Genomic DNA, 18,373 nt, shown 5'->3' with positions numbered 1-18,373 from the left:
CACAAAGACACACCCTGACTGTGGAAGGTCTGATGCTCTTCACTTGGGAGGAGGGGAAAACAAGCTATGTGGACCTGAGCAATGAATTCCTGATATGGACTGCTCCCAAGCCTTGGATGCCAAAGCAAGGAAACGAAAGAATATATTCAACTAGGTCTTCCCCAACTGGGTTAATGCCTGCAGCTTAGGCATTTCAGTAAAAGCCACTCTCCTTTCATTTAGTTAAAAGTTGCATGACACCAAATATATGCAAAACACACTAAGTGTTTATGCATTTCCCATAGCTGGTCGCAATTACAAGATTCTCAGTTAAAAGTTTCAGAAACCCAACTCATGTGATCTCAAGCAAAATATGAGATTTGTGGGGTCCATGCAACTAAAACATACAGGAGTGTAATTGCCATGAGAGCTTAGATTAGAACATCAAACTTGGTCTTTTTTTCCTGCCTTGTTTTCATCTTGAATGGCTACATTTAGGCGGATACTTCCTATGTAATGGCAAGAGAACACCCAATGGCTACAGATTTATATCCTATAGTCTAACAGCATCAGTGCAAAGGGAACTCTTCTCTCCCAGGAGATTCTCAAACGTTCTGGAATCCAGTCTCATCGCTTGGGCTCCTGGTCTGAGTCACTTGCCTATCTCTGAATCAACCACTGTGATCAAGGGAAAGGGATAAACCACACAATCTCGGTTGGGAAGACACTGTTTCTCCAAAAGAAAATCAGGGGGCTATTATCATAAGAGGAAGAAATTGATACTTGAAGGCAAAAATAACAAATACACCCAACAACCCGCCCCTTGGCTTCTCATTTTCTACACACGTCCTTCTTTGCATTTGTTCAATTTCAGTAATATCCCTACCTAACACAATGCAACTACACTACATACCTCCAAAAATTAAGTCATTCCCTCTACAGTCATAGACAACCCAAAATTATGTCCCTGTTTCTGCACCCAGCTCCAAGACCAAGATCTCAAGGTCATACAGATTTCTATTAATGTGATCTGTATGTACCAATTCATAGTTTGACACCCTAGAGGCTAAATGATAAATGTAAACCACCCCAACACACTCAGTATATAAGACAGAAGAGAAAATAGCAGAATATAATAGAATTTCCCATTTGGAAATGAGAAGGGGAAACAGTCTACTGTGATCACCAGTCCTTTATGTACATCATGGTCTGTTGGACAAGAACAGCAAGGACTCACGCTAGCAGGGGACTGAGGTCCTTGACCAGCCGATCTGACAACCCTGGTTCTGCTCTCTGAGAGGGTCCCCTTTGCCAGTCGTCCTCCATTTCCACATCTGAGGTAGGACCCTGGGAGGATCCTTTAGTGACCCATTTCTAGATGGTGCAGATTTGGGAGCAGGGGTTTACCTTGGGCTGACCAGTCAGAGGCCCTTTTTAATCATGCTGCGAGTTTTCTGGCAAAGCAATTCCCTAAGAAGTTTATAACTTAGTACTCTTTCAGTCCATTTGCATCTGGTCATTTCATGGGACATTAGGCAAAGCAAGAGACAGTGTCCTCATCTAGACTCTGGCCTGGGAGTTCTGTTTCTTAGCAGCAGCCTCAGGGCTCCACCCTCCTTCTCAGCTTAATGGCCTCCACTTTATCCTCTGCATCAGTGAAATTCAAACTACAGCCTGGAATGGGGAGGCCCTGCTAATCTGCCTCTTGCCCTGCAGCTCAGGGATAATTATTATTTTAATGAATCACTGATTTGTACTCTCACAGCCATCTCTTCCTCCATAGTCTATGATTAGAAGACTTTTTAACATTTTTATTGACACGTAACACACGTATAGAGAAGCGCAGAGATCACACATCTTACAGCCCACACACATCATCATCACAAAGTAAGCACCTCTGTGTAACCATCGCCAGGTCGAGAAATAGAACAAAACCAGGACCTCAGAAGCCCCTCTTTTCCCCTTCCTATCACCAACCCTTTACCCTGTCCTCAAAGGTCTCCATTCACTTGACTTCTAACACTATATATTCATTTTGCCTGGTCTTGAATCTTACATAAACAAGACTCTATGGTATTTCATCATATCAAGCTTCTTTCACTCAAAATTATATCTGCAAGATTCTTTCATGTTGTTGCATGTAGCAATAGTTTGTTCTGTGTATTTACAAAGTGTTCATTGCAAAACTACACCACAACGTCTTTACCCACTCTGCTGTTGATGGGTATTTAGGTTTTCTCAATTTGGGACTATTATAAACAATGTTGCTAAGAACTTTTTTTTTTTTTTTTGAGACAGGGTCCCTCTCTGTCACCCAGGCTGGAGTGCAGTGGCCCAATCATAGCTCACTATAACCTTGAATTCCTGCACTCAAGTGATCCTTCTGCCTCAGCCTCCCAAGTAGCTAGGACTACAAGTACACACTACCATGCTCATCTAATTTTATTTTTATTTTTTATTTTTTGTAGAGATGGAGTCTTCCTATGTTGCCCAGGCTGGTCTCAAATTCCTGGCCTCAAACAATACTCCTGCCTCAGGTTCCCCAAAACACTGGGCTTAAGGGCTTGAGCCATGGCGCCAAGCCAGCATATTTTTTGTGTTTTTTCTTACACATATGCACACATAGACCTAGGAGTGGAATTGCTTTGTAGTAAGATATGCATACATTCGCCTTTAATAGATAATGCCACACTGTTTTCCAAAGTATGTGGGCCTCTTTATACTCCCACCACCAGAGGATGAGGGTTCCAACAGTTCCACATATTCATTAACACTGATATGATCAGTTGTTTTTTTAGATTTTAGCTGTTCTCCTAGAATGTGTAGTGGGATCTCCTTGCTGTTTCCAGGCATGTCCCTGATGACAGGTGAGGCTGAGCACTTTTCCTGTTCATTGTCATCTGGATCTCCTCTGTTGTGAAATGCCCTGTCAATCTCTTCCTCTCACTGTTCTATTGAACTGACTGTCCTTTTCTGATTTACTGGTTTATTTGCTGGAGTTGTTTGTATATTCCAGATAGGAGCACTTTGCCAGTTAGACACACTGCAATACCTTCTCCCACCTGTGGCTTGGGCTTTCACTCTGCAGTGACAACTTTTGATAACCCCAAGGATGGTTGTCATCTGTCCTGGAGGAGTCAAAATCGGGCTCCAGCTCCTTCCCAATTTTAGTAGTATCTTCTATTCTGTTTCCAGTGTCTCTGTCTTTGCTGGAATGAGCTTCATCATGTAACAGAGAACTCATCTTTTCCAACCCTGCAAAGTACAGTGTTGTCTGGCTGTCAGTTACCAAAAGAGAAAGGACTTCTTCTATTAAAGACACATTTTTCTTCTTTTTTAACTTTCAGATGATAGAAGCTTGTCTTTTTCTCATAGGAACTCACTAAGAACCTCAGGAACTAGCCTACACACTCCACAGCCTGACAAGTTCTATCAAGTGCTTTAATGATCCAATCTCCAATGGCACATGCTGTGAGTCCTAAAGGAGAATAGGCAACAATTTATTATGCTTTATCGGAGCATAACAAAGACTGCCAACTTCTTAGCCAGGGATAGGAGACCTTTATTGCCTTCCATTCTACCTTCAATTTGCCAATCCACATTTTAGGGTCTATTACTTGTAACACTCCATTGCTAGGTACTGATTCCTGTCAGTAATCTTTTGCAACTCAAACTAACTTACATACAAAAGAAAAAAATAAGGTGGGGGATGAGGGAAAGATTTATTATGTCATGTAACTGAATCATCTGTCACAGCTGCATACCAGTCTCAAGCAATTTCATTTGGACCAAGTTTCTCACCATCTCTCTGTTCTCCTCTCCTCATCCCTCTACCACCCCTTTGTGTCAGCTTAATTCATTCATCCATTCATTCATTCAGGTAGGTAGGCAGGTAAAACAGCCCCCAACAATTCCAGGCTAGCATGTTATCTTTTCAGACACCCCAGGTCAGGGAGAACTTGTCTTTCCCAAGAGTTCCAACAGAAGTCCTGAAATTAAACCTCACTGACCTGGCTCAGATCATGTGCTCACACTGGAATGATGGACACAGAGGCCCCTTTACACCCAAAGAAAATCCAGTGTGCGTTTCTGAAGGAGGCACAATGGAGACTGGACAGGTGAAAACAAAAGGTAATCTCGACAGTTATTTACTAATTGAAAGCATCTTAAAACTTGTGACAACCCCTATCATGTTCCTACCCAATATTCATCTTCCTTAACCCTTCTTCCTGGCTGATGGAATCTCAATTTCACTTGCTTGGCAATATGTCCAATTTCAGGGCGTGAATCATAACCAGTCTAAACCAAGGACAATATGCACACTCCCCTTGTCCAGATTATTTAATGGGTGGATTTATAACACTCTCCGATCAATAAGCTGGACAGAAAATCGACTTGGGGGGTCATTTTCCTTCCCAAGAGGAAGGGAGGTTTATGCAGACAGCCTACTTGCTGTCCTGGCCACCTCCAAGCCTATTCCCAGTTCCTGCCTCTGGATGGAGTTGTATGTGGACGTGACGCCTGGAGCCACAGCAGCCGACTGTAGAGGGAAGGTGGAGAGAATAGCAGAGATGCCAAGTTAGTGCCCTGACGACATGGAATTACTGATCCAGATCCAGAAATACCACCTCCAGGCTGCTTGTTCAGAATGCAGTATGTATAAAGCCATTGGTTTTCAGGCTTTCTGGTTCTTACAGCTGTATATACTCTAACTCTCCCATAACTATTCTCCATAAACACACATGAGCCTCTCTTCATGCAGCTGTGGCAGGCAAGGAATAAGCAGGTGTTCAGTCAACCATCCTTCCTTAAGGTGAAACCACCTGGATTATCCCCATCTCACAGTACACAAATCTGGGACTGAAAAAGGAACACAAGCTATGCATGCACTTCCTGTCCCAGAACCTCTATCACTCTTCTCACTTTACTTTGTGTTAGCCTGAACCTTATGAAACTGACAATATTCAATTCAATGCCTTTTCTGATCTACAAAAAAGGGAATTCCATGTGGTTCAATCTAACTCTTACATATCTCTATGTGAACTAGTTGTCCACCTAAAATAATAAAAAGGTCAGAATCTATTTTAAAGAGAGTTTATTCAAGAGCAATTGTTGAGGATGAGCCTGCTTGGGAAGCACAGATTCCAAAGAACGGAAGTCAGTGTTCCTAAGCGTAGAGGTGTGGGATCGCTTATATCGCCAAAGCTTAGGGGAAGCTTAACAGAATTTCAACATCGTTCTATATAAGGCTTAATGTGTTGTGCTCAAGCCTTTCTATGTAAGGCTTGCGAGGTGTTGTGCTGCATAATAAATTTAGGGTGTCCTAAAATTTTATTTACTTTTACAAAGTGTAGAAGCGGAGAAATTGTTTCCTTCATTTCCAAGCCATGGTGAATCCTTGAGCAACAGAGAACAAAATAATAATAGTAAATGGTGCTAGGGGAGATGTGGCAAAGATGCAGCTATTGTTGAGTCACCCTGGGAGACAGGTTTGCTGTTTATCGGCTGGGTACACAGCCTTGGCCTCTGGGTACTCTAAACTAGCACTAGTTAATAGAACTTTCTACAGTGATGGAAATATTCGATTCTGCACTGTCCAACAGAGTAGTCACTATCCACATTGGCTAATAAGCACTTGAAATATGGGCTACTGTGACTGAGAAAATCAATTTTAATTACATTTAATTTTAATTCATTTCAATTTCAATAGCCACATGTGGCTAGTAGCTACCGTGTTAGTCAAAGTTCTCCCAAGAAACAGAACCAACAGGAGATACATATTAAATAATGTATATAATATAAACTGTACATGTCACATATTATATATTTTTATGTGTGTACATATATATTGTATACATATACATATTGCCTGCCACTTCTGCATGAAGAGTACACACACATAAAATGTATAATATGTGATGTGTATATTATATATATTATTTAATATAATACTACATATATAACATGTATATATGTACACACACATAAAATATATAGTATGTGATGTGTATCTTTCACACACACAAGCATACACATACATGCATACATAGAAAGAGAAATTTTGAGAACTCACGCAATCATAGAGGCTAAGAGGTCCCATGATCTACCGTCTGCAAGCTGGAGACCCAGGAAGGCTGGTGGTGTAGTTCTGTCCTAGTCTGAAGGCCTGAGAACCAGGGGAGCCAATAGTGTAAGTCTCACTCCATGAACAGAAGTAGACTGATGCCCCAGCTCAAGCAGTCAGGCAGAAAAAGAGGCAAGTTCTCCCTTCCTCTGCCTTCTGTTCTATTCAGGCCTTTCTGCCATGATTGTGAGGCCTCCCCAGCCATGTGGTACTGTGAGTCAATTAAACCTCTTTCCTTTATAAATTGCCCAGTTTCAGGCATGTGTTTATTAGCAGCATTAGAACAGATGAATACAATAACCATAGTAGTAACTGCCATTTATTAAGTGCTATATATATGCCAAGTGCTATGCTAACATCGTTACAAACTTTATCTCATTTCATCTTCAGAACAACCCAGTGGGGTAGGTATTATTATTACTTCCTTTTATAGATGATGAAACTTAGGCTAAAAAGGTAATTTACCAAGATCACATGCTCGTAATTGGTACCACTAAGAGATTCAACCCATTGCGCCATGCCTGGATCTTAAGAAAACCTGTTTCTAACCACTATTCCTCCATATGAAGCAAAAGGAGGACTAAACTCGAAATCCAAAGGCTGGTTTCTGGTTCTCCTTCTTCCTCTTGTCCTCTGGAGCTGTACGGGTTGTTGTGTATCTCTGAATCTCAGTTTCCTCAGCATAAAACGAGGCTAGTCCTTCCGCCCTGCATGTGTCACAAGGTTGTCACAGTGACTGAATGAGTAAGAGGGGGTCTAGAAGAGACCTTGAGGGGCTGAAAAGCAAACAAAAAAGCCTCGATGCCATGGCTCACACCAGTAATCCCAGTGCTTTGGGAGGCCAAAGTGGGAGATCTCTTGAAGCCAGAGTTCAAGACCAGCCTGGGCAGCATAGCAAGACCCTGTCTCTAAAAAAAAAAAAAAAAAAGTTTCAAAAATTAGGCAGGTGTGTTGGTGCATGCCTGTAGTCCCAGGAAGGCTGAAGCAGGAGGATCCCTTGGAACCCAAGAGTCCGAGGCTACAGTGAGCTATGATTGCACCACTGCACTCCAGACTGGGTGACAGAGACCTTGTCTCTAAAAAACTAAATAAATAAAAATAAAAAATAAGGTCTGAAGGCAGGCACCAAGTCTGCCTGGCATCCCCAGTACTTTGCACTCAATTAATGTTTATTGAAGTAATAATGCATCTGAAAGTGCTTAGAAAGCTGTAGAGCATCATAAAGTATGAGGTTCATAAATTGCTGCAGTCTGTGGCCACCTCGGGTGAGGGCTGGCTCTGCTGCTAAAGCCTCCCCAGGGTATCTAGAGAATTCATCTCTAAGGTACTAAACCTTAGACCTCTAAGCACTAGAAATGAACAGCACTCCATTATCCAGTCTACAAATTTCAGTAGTGAACCATAAGCATGCTGACCTGCCACTTGCTAAAGGATCGCTCGGTTTATCAAGCTTTATGATGAAACGGTCTATTCTGCATTCCTTACCCTCCTCATGGTACCCCCATCATTCCCAAGGCCCAGCACACAGCATTAACACCTCCACTGGGTTGGCAGTAATAACATCCTAGTGTTTCTCCTCAGCAAAGATTTGCTCCGAAATAAAAAAGACAAGAATATATTTCCCTAATGGCAAATGCAGCAACCTGGATCGAGACTGTTATTCTAAGTGAAGTATCTCAGGAATGGAAAACCAAACATCGTATGTTCTCACTCATAGGTGGGAGTTAAGCTATAAGGGCGCAAAGGCATAAGAATGATATAATAGACTATGGGGATTCAGGGGGAAGGGTGGTAGGGGTGAGGGATAAAAGACTACACACTAGGTACAGTGTACACCGTTTAGGTGATGGGTGCACCCAAATCTCAGAAATCACCACTAAAGAACTTATACATGTAACCAAACACCACCTGCTCCCCCAAAACTACTGAAATAATAATAATAAACTGCAAAAAAAAAAAAAAAGGAATATCTTTCCCCTCAGAGAGAAACGTCCTGGAAGGTGAGGCATCAAACGCCACTCCATGGGGGTGAGTAAACCCTGTGGTTGAGATCAGCCCCACCGCAGCCTACAAAAATGCTGTGCGTAATCAGAGTTTCAGCATCCCAATTTATGAAATGGCTCCATTAAATATGCTCCCAGCTGGCATTTCTGCACACACTATGGGGCGTGCAGAACAGGCTCCTGCTCCAAGGCGTGCTCAGCACTGCCCCATGGGAGTATGGGGGTCATCCCACCGCCGCTGCGAACCTCCATCAGGTGAAGAGAGCAGAGAGATAGGGGAAAATGCAAGAAACAGATAGACACACATGCCAAAAAAAAAAAAAAAACACCATATCCCACAGCCAGAACAGTCATACCTGGACATCACAGTATGCAAGATGCCCCATCTCCAGGATCCAGGTGAAATCTTCCCCTACTCCCTAAAAACAGCTCTTAATTTCCATCACTGAAACAGAAGCAGAGCTGGGGAAGTGGGTGGAGCCATCTGGCTTTATACCTATATCTCCTAAAAAAAAAAAAAGAGGGGGGCCAGGAAGGGCTCACAAGGAAAGGGTGTGGCCTTAGCACTGCGTAGAGACAGATTTTCTGGCAGGGATGATGCGATGATGGCAGAGGGTAGGAAAACGTGCTGCAAAGTTTACAATCTGCCCCATCTGTTCAGCGCTGTTCTGTCCATGGCAGGCGCCGAATGGCTTATCTGCTCTTGCAGTGCAGACCCACGCAGGGGCCAGGCTGTCTGGGGAGGCCTACAGAGACATGGAGGGCCAACACCACTGCCTGGGGCATGCAGAGGGTTTGCAGAGGCCCCACCCCAAAGGCAGAAAGCCCATGACTCTTCATGGCAGCCCTTTTGCTTTGAGATCTAGGAACTTTTCATCTCTAGCATTGAGCTAGGCTTTGAAAACACAAGGATGAATAAGATGCCATACCTGCCCCCTAAGGTTCACAGTCTCTTGGGAAGCCCATAGATGTGGCCCAATGGTAGCACCTGGAGTTGACTATGAAGTCAGCAAGGTAAGTTGAGCTGTGAAGGGCTTTATGTGCCAAGCCAAAGTGCATGGATTTTTTTTTTTTTTTTTTGAGACATAGTCTCGCTTTGTCACCAGGCTGGAGTGCAGTGGTACAATCTCGACTCACTGCAACCTCCGCCTCCTGGTTCAAGCGATTCTCCTGCCTCAGCCTCTCAAGTAGCTGGGACTACAGGGATGTGCCACCATGCCCAGCTAATTTTTGTATTTTTAGTAGAGACGGGGTTTCACCATGTTGGCTAGGATGGTCTCTATCTCTTGACCTCATTATCTGCCCAAAGTTCTGGGATTACAGGGGTGAGCTACCGAGCCCGGGCAGTGCATGGATTTTTTTCTCTACATTTGTGGGTCATAAAACACAATCCAGAGGATACAAGAAGAAAATACTAAAATGTTCATGTATTTATTTTTATACAATTAAATAGATAATAAGCTAAGCTTTATTAATATTCACTCTAAGCAACGACCTTCGTACCTTCACTTGGTCCACTCATCAGTGACCACAAGTCACAGGGTCTTGAGTGATCCTGGGGGAACCGTGGGCATCCCACAACGTGGACGGGTTGACAGTGGCGATTCCACTTCTTGGCTCTCGTTCAGCATGATGTGGCCTATTATAGACAAGCTTGAGTAAGTGGAACTACAGAGAGGATCCAAAGTTTAGCTATCCCCAAAGTGGGCAAGAGGCTTAAGCTTTTTTCAAAAAAGAAACTGTGGATTGAAGTAATAATGCAAAACAAGATGAACAGCAAGAAAGAGGCAGACCTGACAAGTTGTTAGCCACATTTCGAGGGCAAACAAGACAATATAATCAGATCTCACAAGCCAGCCAAAAAGTTTTCAAATTACCAAAAGACTCTTTTGAAACATGGCTTGGCGTGTGCTGTTGCTAATGAGGAATCTAACCCTAAGTGTAATTGTGCTGAAGATATTAGCTGACAACAGTAATGAAACCATTGCAGTTAACAAGACATTTTAAAATACTGCTTTCATTTTCTTTACCGTTTTTTGAGTTAATATTTTTGTATACTTTACAATGAGCATAATATATTGGTACAGTCATGCATGTATAAAAGTACACATAAATGAGTATACATCTGCTGGGAGTGCATACTCAACACTTTTCACTGCTAAAGAGTGGTAATCAAATCAATGCAACTGTAAATAGCCTAGACCCCCGCCCAGACCCTCCTGTTCTTGGCTTTCACCTTCCAGAAGCAGTAGGAAAAACACTAAAAACATTAAAAGTGGGCACTGCCTACTAAAACTTTGTCAAAGATCATTCCAAAGACTAAGACCTGCTGGTTTAACCAAACACTTTCTTCCTAGTCATGGCCATGTGCCAGAGAGGAACAAGTACCCAGCTAAATCTCAGCTCTGCAACTCACCAAGATGTGGGGCAATTCAAGTCACTTCTCTGGCCTAGGGTCCACACATGCAAAATAAAGGAGTGTGAGGTAGTATGGGAGGCAGAGAAGGGGCTTCTATTTTAATGGGGGTTTTGTTGTTTGTTTGTTTTTTGAGACAGGGTCTCACTCTCGCCAAGGCTGGAATACGGTGGCATGATCACGGCTCACTGCAGCCTCAACCTCCCTGGGCTCAGGTGATCCTGCCACCACACCCCGCCAAGTGGCTGGGACTACAGGCTCACACCACCACACTCAGTTAATTTTTGTATGTTTCATACACACAGGATTTTGCTATGTTGCTCAGGCTGTTCTTGAACTCCTGGCTTCAAGTGATCTGCCCACCTCAGCCTCCCAAAGTGCTGGGATTACAGGCGTGAGCCATTATGCCCAGCTTATTTTAATGTTAATTCTTTATCTTAATATGTATTTGAAAAATAGCAATTTTCCATTTATGATGGTGGTCTTTTTTAAATGAACTTATGTAAGTTTTACAGGAGTAGATATTAAAATCCTAAGCAAATAATATAGCTAGTGTGCAGATTTAGATGTCAAAAACTGGGGGCTGGAGTGTAACTCTGGACTCAGAAACCCTGGCTAGATGATATTTATCTAGTGCCCAGGTCTGAAACTCTATGATTATTCTTAACCTGTACGCATATAAACTAAAATATTGTAAGGTCCTTATAGCAAACAATAGGACTTAGACAAGTATGTTCCAGTTCAGTTCAGGTAGATCATTTTATCCCTCTTGGTCTCTGGCCCCTGATTTAAGATGAAAAAATGCAAATCAAAAGAAGATGAATGAAGTGGCTTTTTGTGGTGACAGCTTCTGCTGCTGTTGGAGATGAGGTTTGAAGGAAAGGGGTGTTTGTTTGTTTGTTTGTTTGTTTGTTTGTTTGTTTGTTGCTTTAATAAAGAAAGCTCTCTGCCTTGCCGCTGTGGGAGTCTAACACTACTGTAGAAAGAAATGTCCAAATACCAGCAAAGGGAGGGAAGGAACGTGAGCCTCAGGCCCTGTCGCTCACCCAGACGCCCTCTCCCAGCAGAAACGTGCGGGTTTGGTGCCCCCTGCTGGCCGTTTTCTGACAAAGACGGACACCCAACCACGGAGGGTCTGGGAGGGCCACTGTAAAGTGAGCCTCTCAATGGTCGTGTGAGTGCTCAGTCTTGCAAAAATGCACCTGAAACAACAGCAGTGCATAATGCATGATTGTTAAGAAAACAGATCCCATGAAGTAGCTCTGTGTCTCCTCCTTCATGCCACTATATTGAATTAATGTGTAACTTGAATAGACAACAGCAGAACCCGGGGGAAAATTCAAAAGGCCTCTTCTCATCACTGCTTCTGTCCTCAGCCAAATGGTTCCCCGTGTTCTCCAGGTGCACTGAGAACACAGTTAGCTTTTGCAACAGCCCTTACATGCATCTGAACTGAGGCTGGGAAGTGGGGCTCGGGCATTGCAATCATTTCCTCAAGAAACAAGCTGGCCAGGCACAGGGGCTCACACCTGTAATCCCAGCACGTTGGGAAGCTGAGGCAGGAGCATCACTTGAGTCCAGGAGTTCGAGACCAGCCTGGGCAACATAGAGAGACCCCACCCCCAACTCTACAAAAATTTTTTTTAAAAAAATAGCCAGGTGTGGTGGTATGTGCCTATAGTCCCAGCTATTCAGCAGGCTGAGGTGGGACGATTGCTTGAATCTGGAAGGTTTAGGCTGCAGTGAGCTGTGATCACACCACTGCACTCCAGCCTGAGTGACAGAGCAAGATCCACTGTTTAAAAAAAAAAAGCTAGGTAGCACAAATTGTAAATTATACAAAGGGATACAGACTGCGGGCAGGGTCTCTGCTGTCAAAGGGCTTTCCATCTAGAAAAAGAGATAAAACCAGAAATGGTTAACAATGTCAGTTACCATTTATTAAGCCGGCCACTTTACCATTATCTCCAATGTCAACAACAATGCCGTAAGCTAATAATTGGCACGTTGCAGATGGGTAAACAGGTTCAAAGAGGCCAAAGGACAGAGGCCAAAAGCGGGAGAGCCAGGTCTTCAACCCTGGTCAGCTTGACTCTGAACTCCATTCTGTGTTCACTCGCATCATTTTTAGCTTAGTTCCTCTATACACATGGGAAGATAAACTACACCCACCCACACATGGGCCCACACACGAACAGGGAGGGCACATACCCATGACAGTAGCCACCTCAGGGTCTGGAGGGAGGTAAATGGGCTGGAGGGGTGGCAGGGTGGGTGGGATGAAGGAAATACAAATGCGTTCCCTCTTTTATTTTAAAAGCAAACAAGGTTTAAAGCCCACATATACCTCATGGTATGTCGTTAGACAAAAATACTTTTAAATGCAAATAAAAAATTGTTAAATGTAAAAAAGTCAACATTTGTTCATTTTGGTTGATGGGTACCTGGCTATTCATTATTGTATTCTCTGTATAGCTCAATTTTTTCTTTCTTGTTTTTGAAACAAGGTCTCACTCTGTTGCCTCAGCTGAAGCGCAGAGGCACCATCATAGTTCACTGTAACCTCAAACACCTGGGCTCAAGTGATTCCCCCCTCAGCCTCCTAAGTAGCTAGAACTACAGGCATGCACCACCACGCCTCACTAATTTTTTAATTTTCTGTAGAGATGGGGTCTCACTTTGTTGCCCAGGCTAGTCTCAAATTCCTGACCTCAAGCGATCCTTTGCCTTGGCTTCTCAAAGTGCTAGGATCACAGGCATGAGCCACCATGCTCATTCTTAGCTCCAAACTTTTTTTTTTTTTTTTGAGACGGAGTTTCACTCTTGTTGCCCAGGCTGGAGTGCAATGGTGCGATCTTGGCTCACTGCAACCTCCACCTCCAGGGTTCAAGCGATTCTCCTGCCTCAGCCTCCCCAGTAGCTGGGATTACAGGCATGTGCCACCACGCCCAGCTAATTTTGCATTTTTAGTAGAGACGGGGTTTCTCCATGTTGGTCAGGCTGGTCTCGAACTCCTGACCTCAGGTGATCCACCCCCCTCGGCCTCCCAAAGTGCTGGGATTACAGGCATGAGCTATCGCGTCTGACCAGCTCCAAACTTTTAAAAATTTTCTTAAATTTGTTTTGTTTGAGATAGGGTCTTGTCCTGTCACCCAGGTTGGAGTGCAGTGGCATGATCATAGCTCACTGCAGCCTTGCCCTCCTAAACTCAAAGGATCCTCCTACTTCAGCCTCCTGAATAACTGGGACTACAGGTGTATGCCGCCACACCCAGGTAATTTCTTAATTTTTGATAGGCAAGGAGTCTCGCTATGTTGCCCAGTCTGGTTGCAAACCAGCCTAAAATGATCTTCCCACCTCAGCCTCCCAACATGCTAGAATTACAGGCATGAGCCACCACACCTGGCCTAGTAAATAATATTTTTACTTAGGAAGAAAGAAGGAAAGAAACCGAAAGGAAATAAGTATCCTCCAAGGATCTGAATATGAAATCATGAAAACTAGTCTACCCACTTTGTAATCACATGCGAGTCTGACTATGAACCCACAGGTTCAATCCAAGTGGAGAATACTCAGCTATTTACATAGTGGCTTTTGTCTGGGGACCTCAAAGCACTTCACAAACACAAATTAATTCCACCTCTTGTCACCTCCTAAAAGATGGAGGAGTATTTTACAGATTATTAAATAGGGTCTGGGGAAAATGAAGTGTCTTATCTAACATCACACCATGAGTTACAGACTGAATAGGGAATAGAGCCTTGGAAACGACAAGCAGCCCTCTGGCCTAACCACAACTCTGACGGCATCACTGATAAAGGAGAAACCTATAGCATCTGCCGCTCCCATTCTTTTCATGATATCTTGTAATGCACTGTGCCTTTAAGAAGCAGCCCTTTCAGAAAGGTCAGCCTCCCTTTCCTCACGTTAAGCCTCATCTGAAAATATCCTACCATGCATAAACAGAGATCTTTTTCAGGGACAACCCAAACCACATCCTCTGGCTTTCATTTTGCATCTCCAGCTAGGCTGTGTTCAGTGCTGGCCTGTGGTGGAATGAAACAACTCTCCTTTCCCCCTTGCCCCTTCTCCCAGAGGACAAAGCCAGGGAGGAAGGGGACAACCTGTTACCATCAGACCTCAGTGCCAGGGAGGCCTGGTGTGTGCTGAGCCAGGACAGAGAATATGTGCTCCAGAACCCCCTTTGGAGTGTCAGTCAGCAAACTCTGGTTGTGCCATCCTGGAACCCGGCTCCTCTATGTTTCCTCTTACCTGCCTACCTGAGCCCCACGGCATCAAGGTCAATGACTGCATTGACTGGCCAGGACATTAATATGGTTCTAGTTTTTTTTTTTTTTTTTTTTTTTTTTTTTGAGACAGGGTCTTGTTTTGTTGCCCAGGCTGGAGTGCAGTGGCATGATCATGGCTCACTGCAGCCTCAAACTCCTGCCCTCAAATAAGCCTCCTGCCTCAGCTTCCCAAAGTACTGGGATTACAGCCATAAGCCATGTGCCCAGCCTTGTTTCTGGTTCTTGCTGTCACCCACCTCAATTCTGAGTCTCCCAACTGGCCTCCGTGGCTCCCAACTGCTGATAGTGATGGTTTTAAAACACATCGCTGACCACCGGGTGCCCCTACTGACATTCCATGCCTGCCCATCAGCTGAGGATGAAGTTTAAGCTCCTTCGTATGGGGAATGGGGCAAACTGGCTCCCACTGACCCCTCCAGCTTCTTCTACCTCTGCTCCCCCTTCCCAGTAACAGAGCCTTTCACGGGGGCAGTTCCAAGGGGAACATCCATAGACTTCCCTCAGTGAATCAAGAGGGAGGAGTCCAGAGTTCAGTTATCAAGTTTAAACAAGGCAGGATGAGTACAGGCCAGCGGCAGAGCCACGAGGTCCACGCTGCTAGGAGCCCACGGGAAGCGGACTAAGAAAAGGAAGGCCTGAAGCCCAGAAACCAGCGGCCAAAGGAGCTTCCTCTATGGTTCCTGCATCAAGGGTCAGAAAGCATTGAGGAGGAGACACCACCACTTTCTGGGGCCCTTTTTCTAGGTGGGACGGCTGGGGCTCGCCCCTGGGAGACACTGACACTGTCGCCTGCAGCTCTGAGGAGGGAAGGAGGTTGCAGGACTGCTCCTCAGGCCTGGACGCCACCCCAGCATGCACTCGGACTTCGGGAGAGGAAGGGAAAGAGGTGCCAGAGACTGAGCATGGGTCTCATTGTCACCGGCCTGGCACCTCACACTTCTGTTTGTTTGGATTAATCTTGTAGCCAAGAGGGAGCTGTGGAGGATCTCACTTGGGGAGTAACATGATCAGATTGAGGTTTGCAGAAAAACCGCTCTGGCAGCTGTTTGGGGCAGGGAGGGTACTTGGGAGATGACAAGAGTCCAGAGGACAGGACAGCAAGAGCCTGACCTGTGGCAAGGAGGGTGGGCCAGGGAGAGGGGGCTGCATGGATTGGGCACTGGGTCTCTGGTGAGGGTAGATTATATGTGAGCTGGAGGAAAGCACGGAGCCAGAACAGACAGGAGAAGCTGAGAGGAAGACTCACAGCCAATAAACAAACCACAACCCAGGCTTTCTTTTCTTCTTTCCTTTCTTCTTTCTGTTTTACTTTCCCTTCTTATTTTCTTTCTTCTTTCTCTCTTTCTGTCTATCTTCAGGATTTCACTCTCTCACCCAGGCTGGAGTGCAGTGGCATGATCTCAGCTCACTGCAAACCTCCACCTCCCGGGTTCAAGCAATTTTGTGCCTCAGCCTCCCGAGTAGCTGGGATTACAGGTGTGTACCACCACACCAGTCTAATTTTTGTATTTTTAGTATAAACGGGGTTTCACCACGTTGGCCACGCTGGTCTTGAACTCCTGACCTCAAGTGATCCACCCACCTCAGCCTCCCAAAGTGCTGGGATTACAGGCGTGAGTCACCATGCCCAGCCAGGGCTTTTTTTTTTTACCATGAGGTTTGCCCAGGAGTAAACAATACAGGCAACTTCTCTCTTTTAGTATCTAATAACACATTTTTATCTCTAGCTTTTACTGAAATGCCTAGTTCCACTACTAAACCCTAAAGTACCTTAGAATACAAATCGTAGTTATCTTTGAACCCCTCAGGGTCTAATACTGTACCTCACATATAACACGTGTTTAATAAACAAAATCTCATTGGCTAGAATACAGGAATACATATATACATACATTTATATCCATATGATTATGACAAACCTATATGATTAGTGGGAGAAGCTGGAAGTTAGAGTTGTACTATATTTTGAAGAATGTTGAATTAAAGATATATTTGATACTCTTAAGTAATGGGCTATCATTGAAGTTTTATGAGGAGAGTAATTTTATCAGAGCTATGCTTAGGAAACTAAACTGGGCAAGATGTTTTATGGAATAAAGCAGGAAGGAACTGGAAGTAAGGTTAACAGAAAGTTACAGCAATATCTTATCATAAAGAGTTCCTGCACAGTGTATAACCAATGGTCCATGGCCCCATTCTACAGACTGCAACATAAGTCATTGACCATTAAGTTAAAAATCACATCTTAGGAATTCCAATTAAGACACAGACAAATACAGTATAAAATCCAACTGTGCTAGTCCGAATATTTCTGTCTTTACTGGGAAAGCCTGCCCCTTCAAATGCCAGAAGCATTTACAATTCTACCAGATCTGTGCCATGTTGTGAGTTAATGATCATTGTCTAAAAAGAAACATGTCTGAAGGATTGGCGAGAAAGGAAAACTTTGAGGGGGAAAGAAGAGAAGGACATGTTTTATCTCAAGCCACCTAGCTTCTATTTTATAAATTTATCTATTGCCAAATACATTTCAGGAGTAGATTCTCATAAAACATACATATACCAGAAAATAGCAGTCTCAAATGGAAATACCTCTCATTCACTACTCTGGCATAGCAGATGGCCCTCTCCAGGTATTCAGGGAAATGGACTTTGCTTTCAGAGAGAAAAGCCTATAAAACAATGAGTTGTCTAGCGTATGCAGAAATGCTTAACCCCTTGCCTGCAGGTATCAAACTTGTATATGGAATACAAACAGCATTCCTGAGCAGGGACTAAGTCTTATTCATCTTATATCACCACAGTGCATTGCACATAGTAAATATCTCTAAATGTGAGCATACATAGTTTAATAAGGAGCCTCAACTCTTGAGGTATAAAGATAAATTGGCCTCCCACACTGGTAAGTCTATGGGGTTTCCGCAGTTCAGCAAGAATCCAAATACAGGACAAGACACCAGGTACCCCTTTCTTGAAGACATTCTTGATAACAGAATGGAGATGAAGGTGAGTTTTGGGGCTTAGACTGTGTTATTTTCAAAAGCATTTTGATTTAACTATGGGCCCTCAGGCTGCAGCATCTAACATCATGGGGATACACATATACCAGAGAAAGATCACATACGCATATACATTTGGCAAACATTAAATAGAATTTATGATGTGCTAGGCACTATTTTAATCACCTTAAAAATATTAACCCATTTAATGTAATTCTCAGAACAAACCCCAGAACACAGGCACTATTATTATCCTCATTTACAAATGAGAAAACTGAGGCACAGAGAGGACACTTGCCCAGGGTCACATTGCTATTAAGTGACAGAGTCAAGATTTGAACCCGATCTGTCTGGCTCCAAGTCTGTGTCTTAACAACACCTGGCCTCGTGCACAGCTCTTTTCTGGGTTGCTACAACAATTCTCTATTTGGTTTGTTGGATCTGGAGGGATATATACATGTTGATATGTTTATAAGAATTGGTGCCTGGGCATGGTGGCTCATGCCTGTAATCCCAGCACTGTGAGAAGCTGAGGCCAGCAG

General features: G+C 43.9%; 1 protein-coding gene across 1 annotated transcript in view; it reads right to left on the bottom strand.

Annotated features, from left to right (window-relative positions):
* Positions 1–6,049: 6,049 nt before the first annotated feature.
* LOC131381885 (uncharacterized) overlaps positions 6,050–18,373 on the bottom strand; it is an 84,685-nt gene continuing 72,361 nt past the window's right edge. The window contains exons 3-4 of the mRNA XM_058430939.1: positions 9,610–9,745; positions 6,050–6,145 (exon numbers count right to left, since the gene is read on the bottom strand). Coding sequence (XP_058286922.1) covers positions 9,642–9,745 — 104 coding nt within the window. The 3' untranslated portion in view covers positions 6,050–6,145; positions 9,610–9,641. The remainder of the gene's footprint in view (positions 6,146–9,609; positions 9,746–18,373) is intronic.

The sequence above is a fragment of the Hylobates moloch genome, unplaced genomic scaffold (assembly GCF_009828535.3).
Source record: "Hylobates moloch isolate HMO894 unplaced genomic scaffold, HMol_V3 SCAFFOLD_18, whole genome shotgun sequence".
Classification (NCBI taxonomy): Eukaryota; Metazoa; Chordata; class Mammalia; order Primates; family Hylobatidae; genus Hylobates; species Hylobates moloch.
Note: the sequence above shows the minus strand (reverse complement) of the source record. Positions and strands in the feature narration are given on the sequence as shown.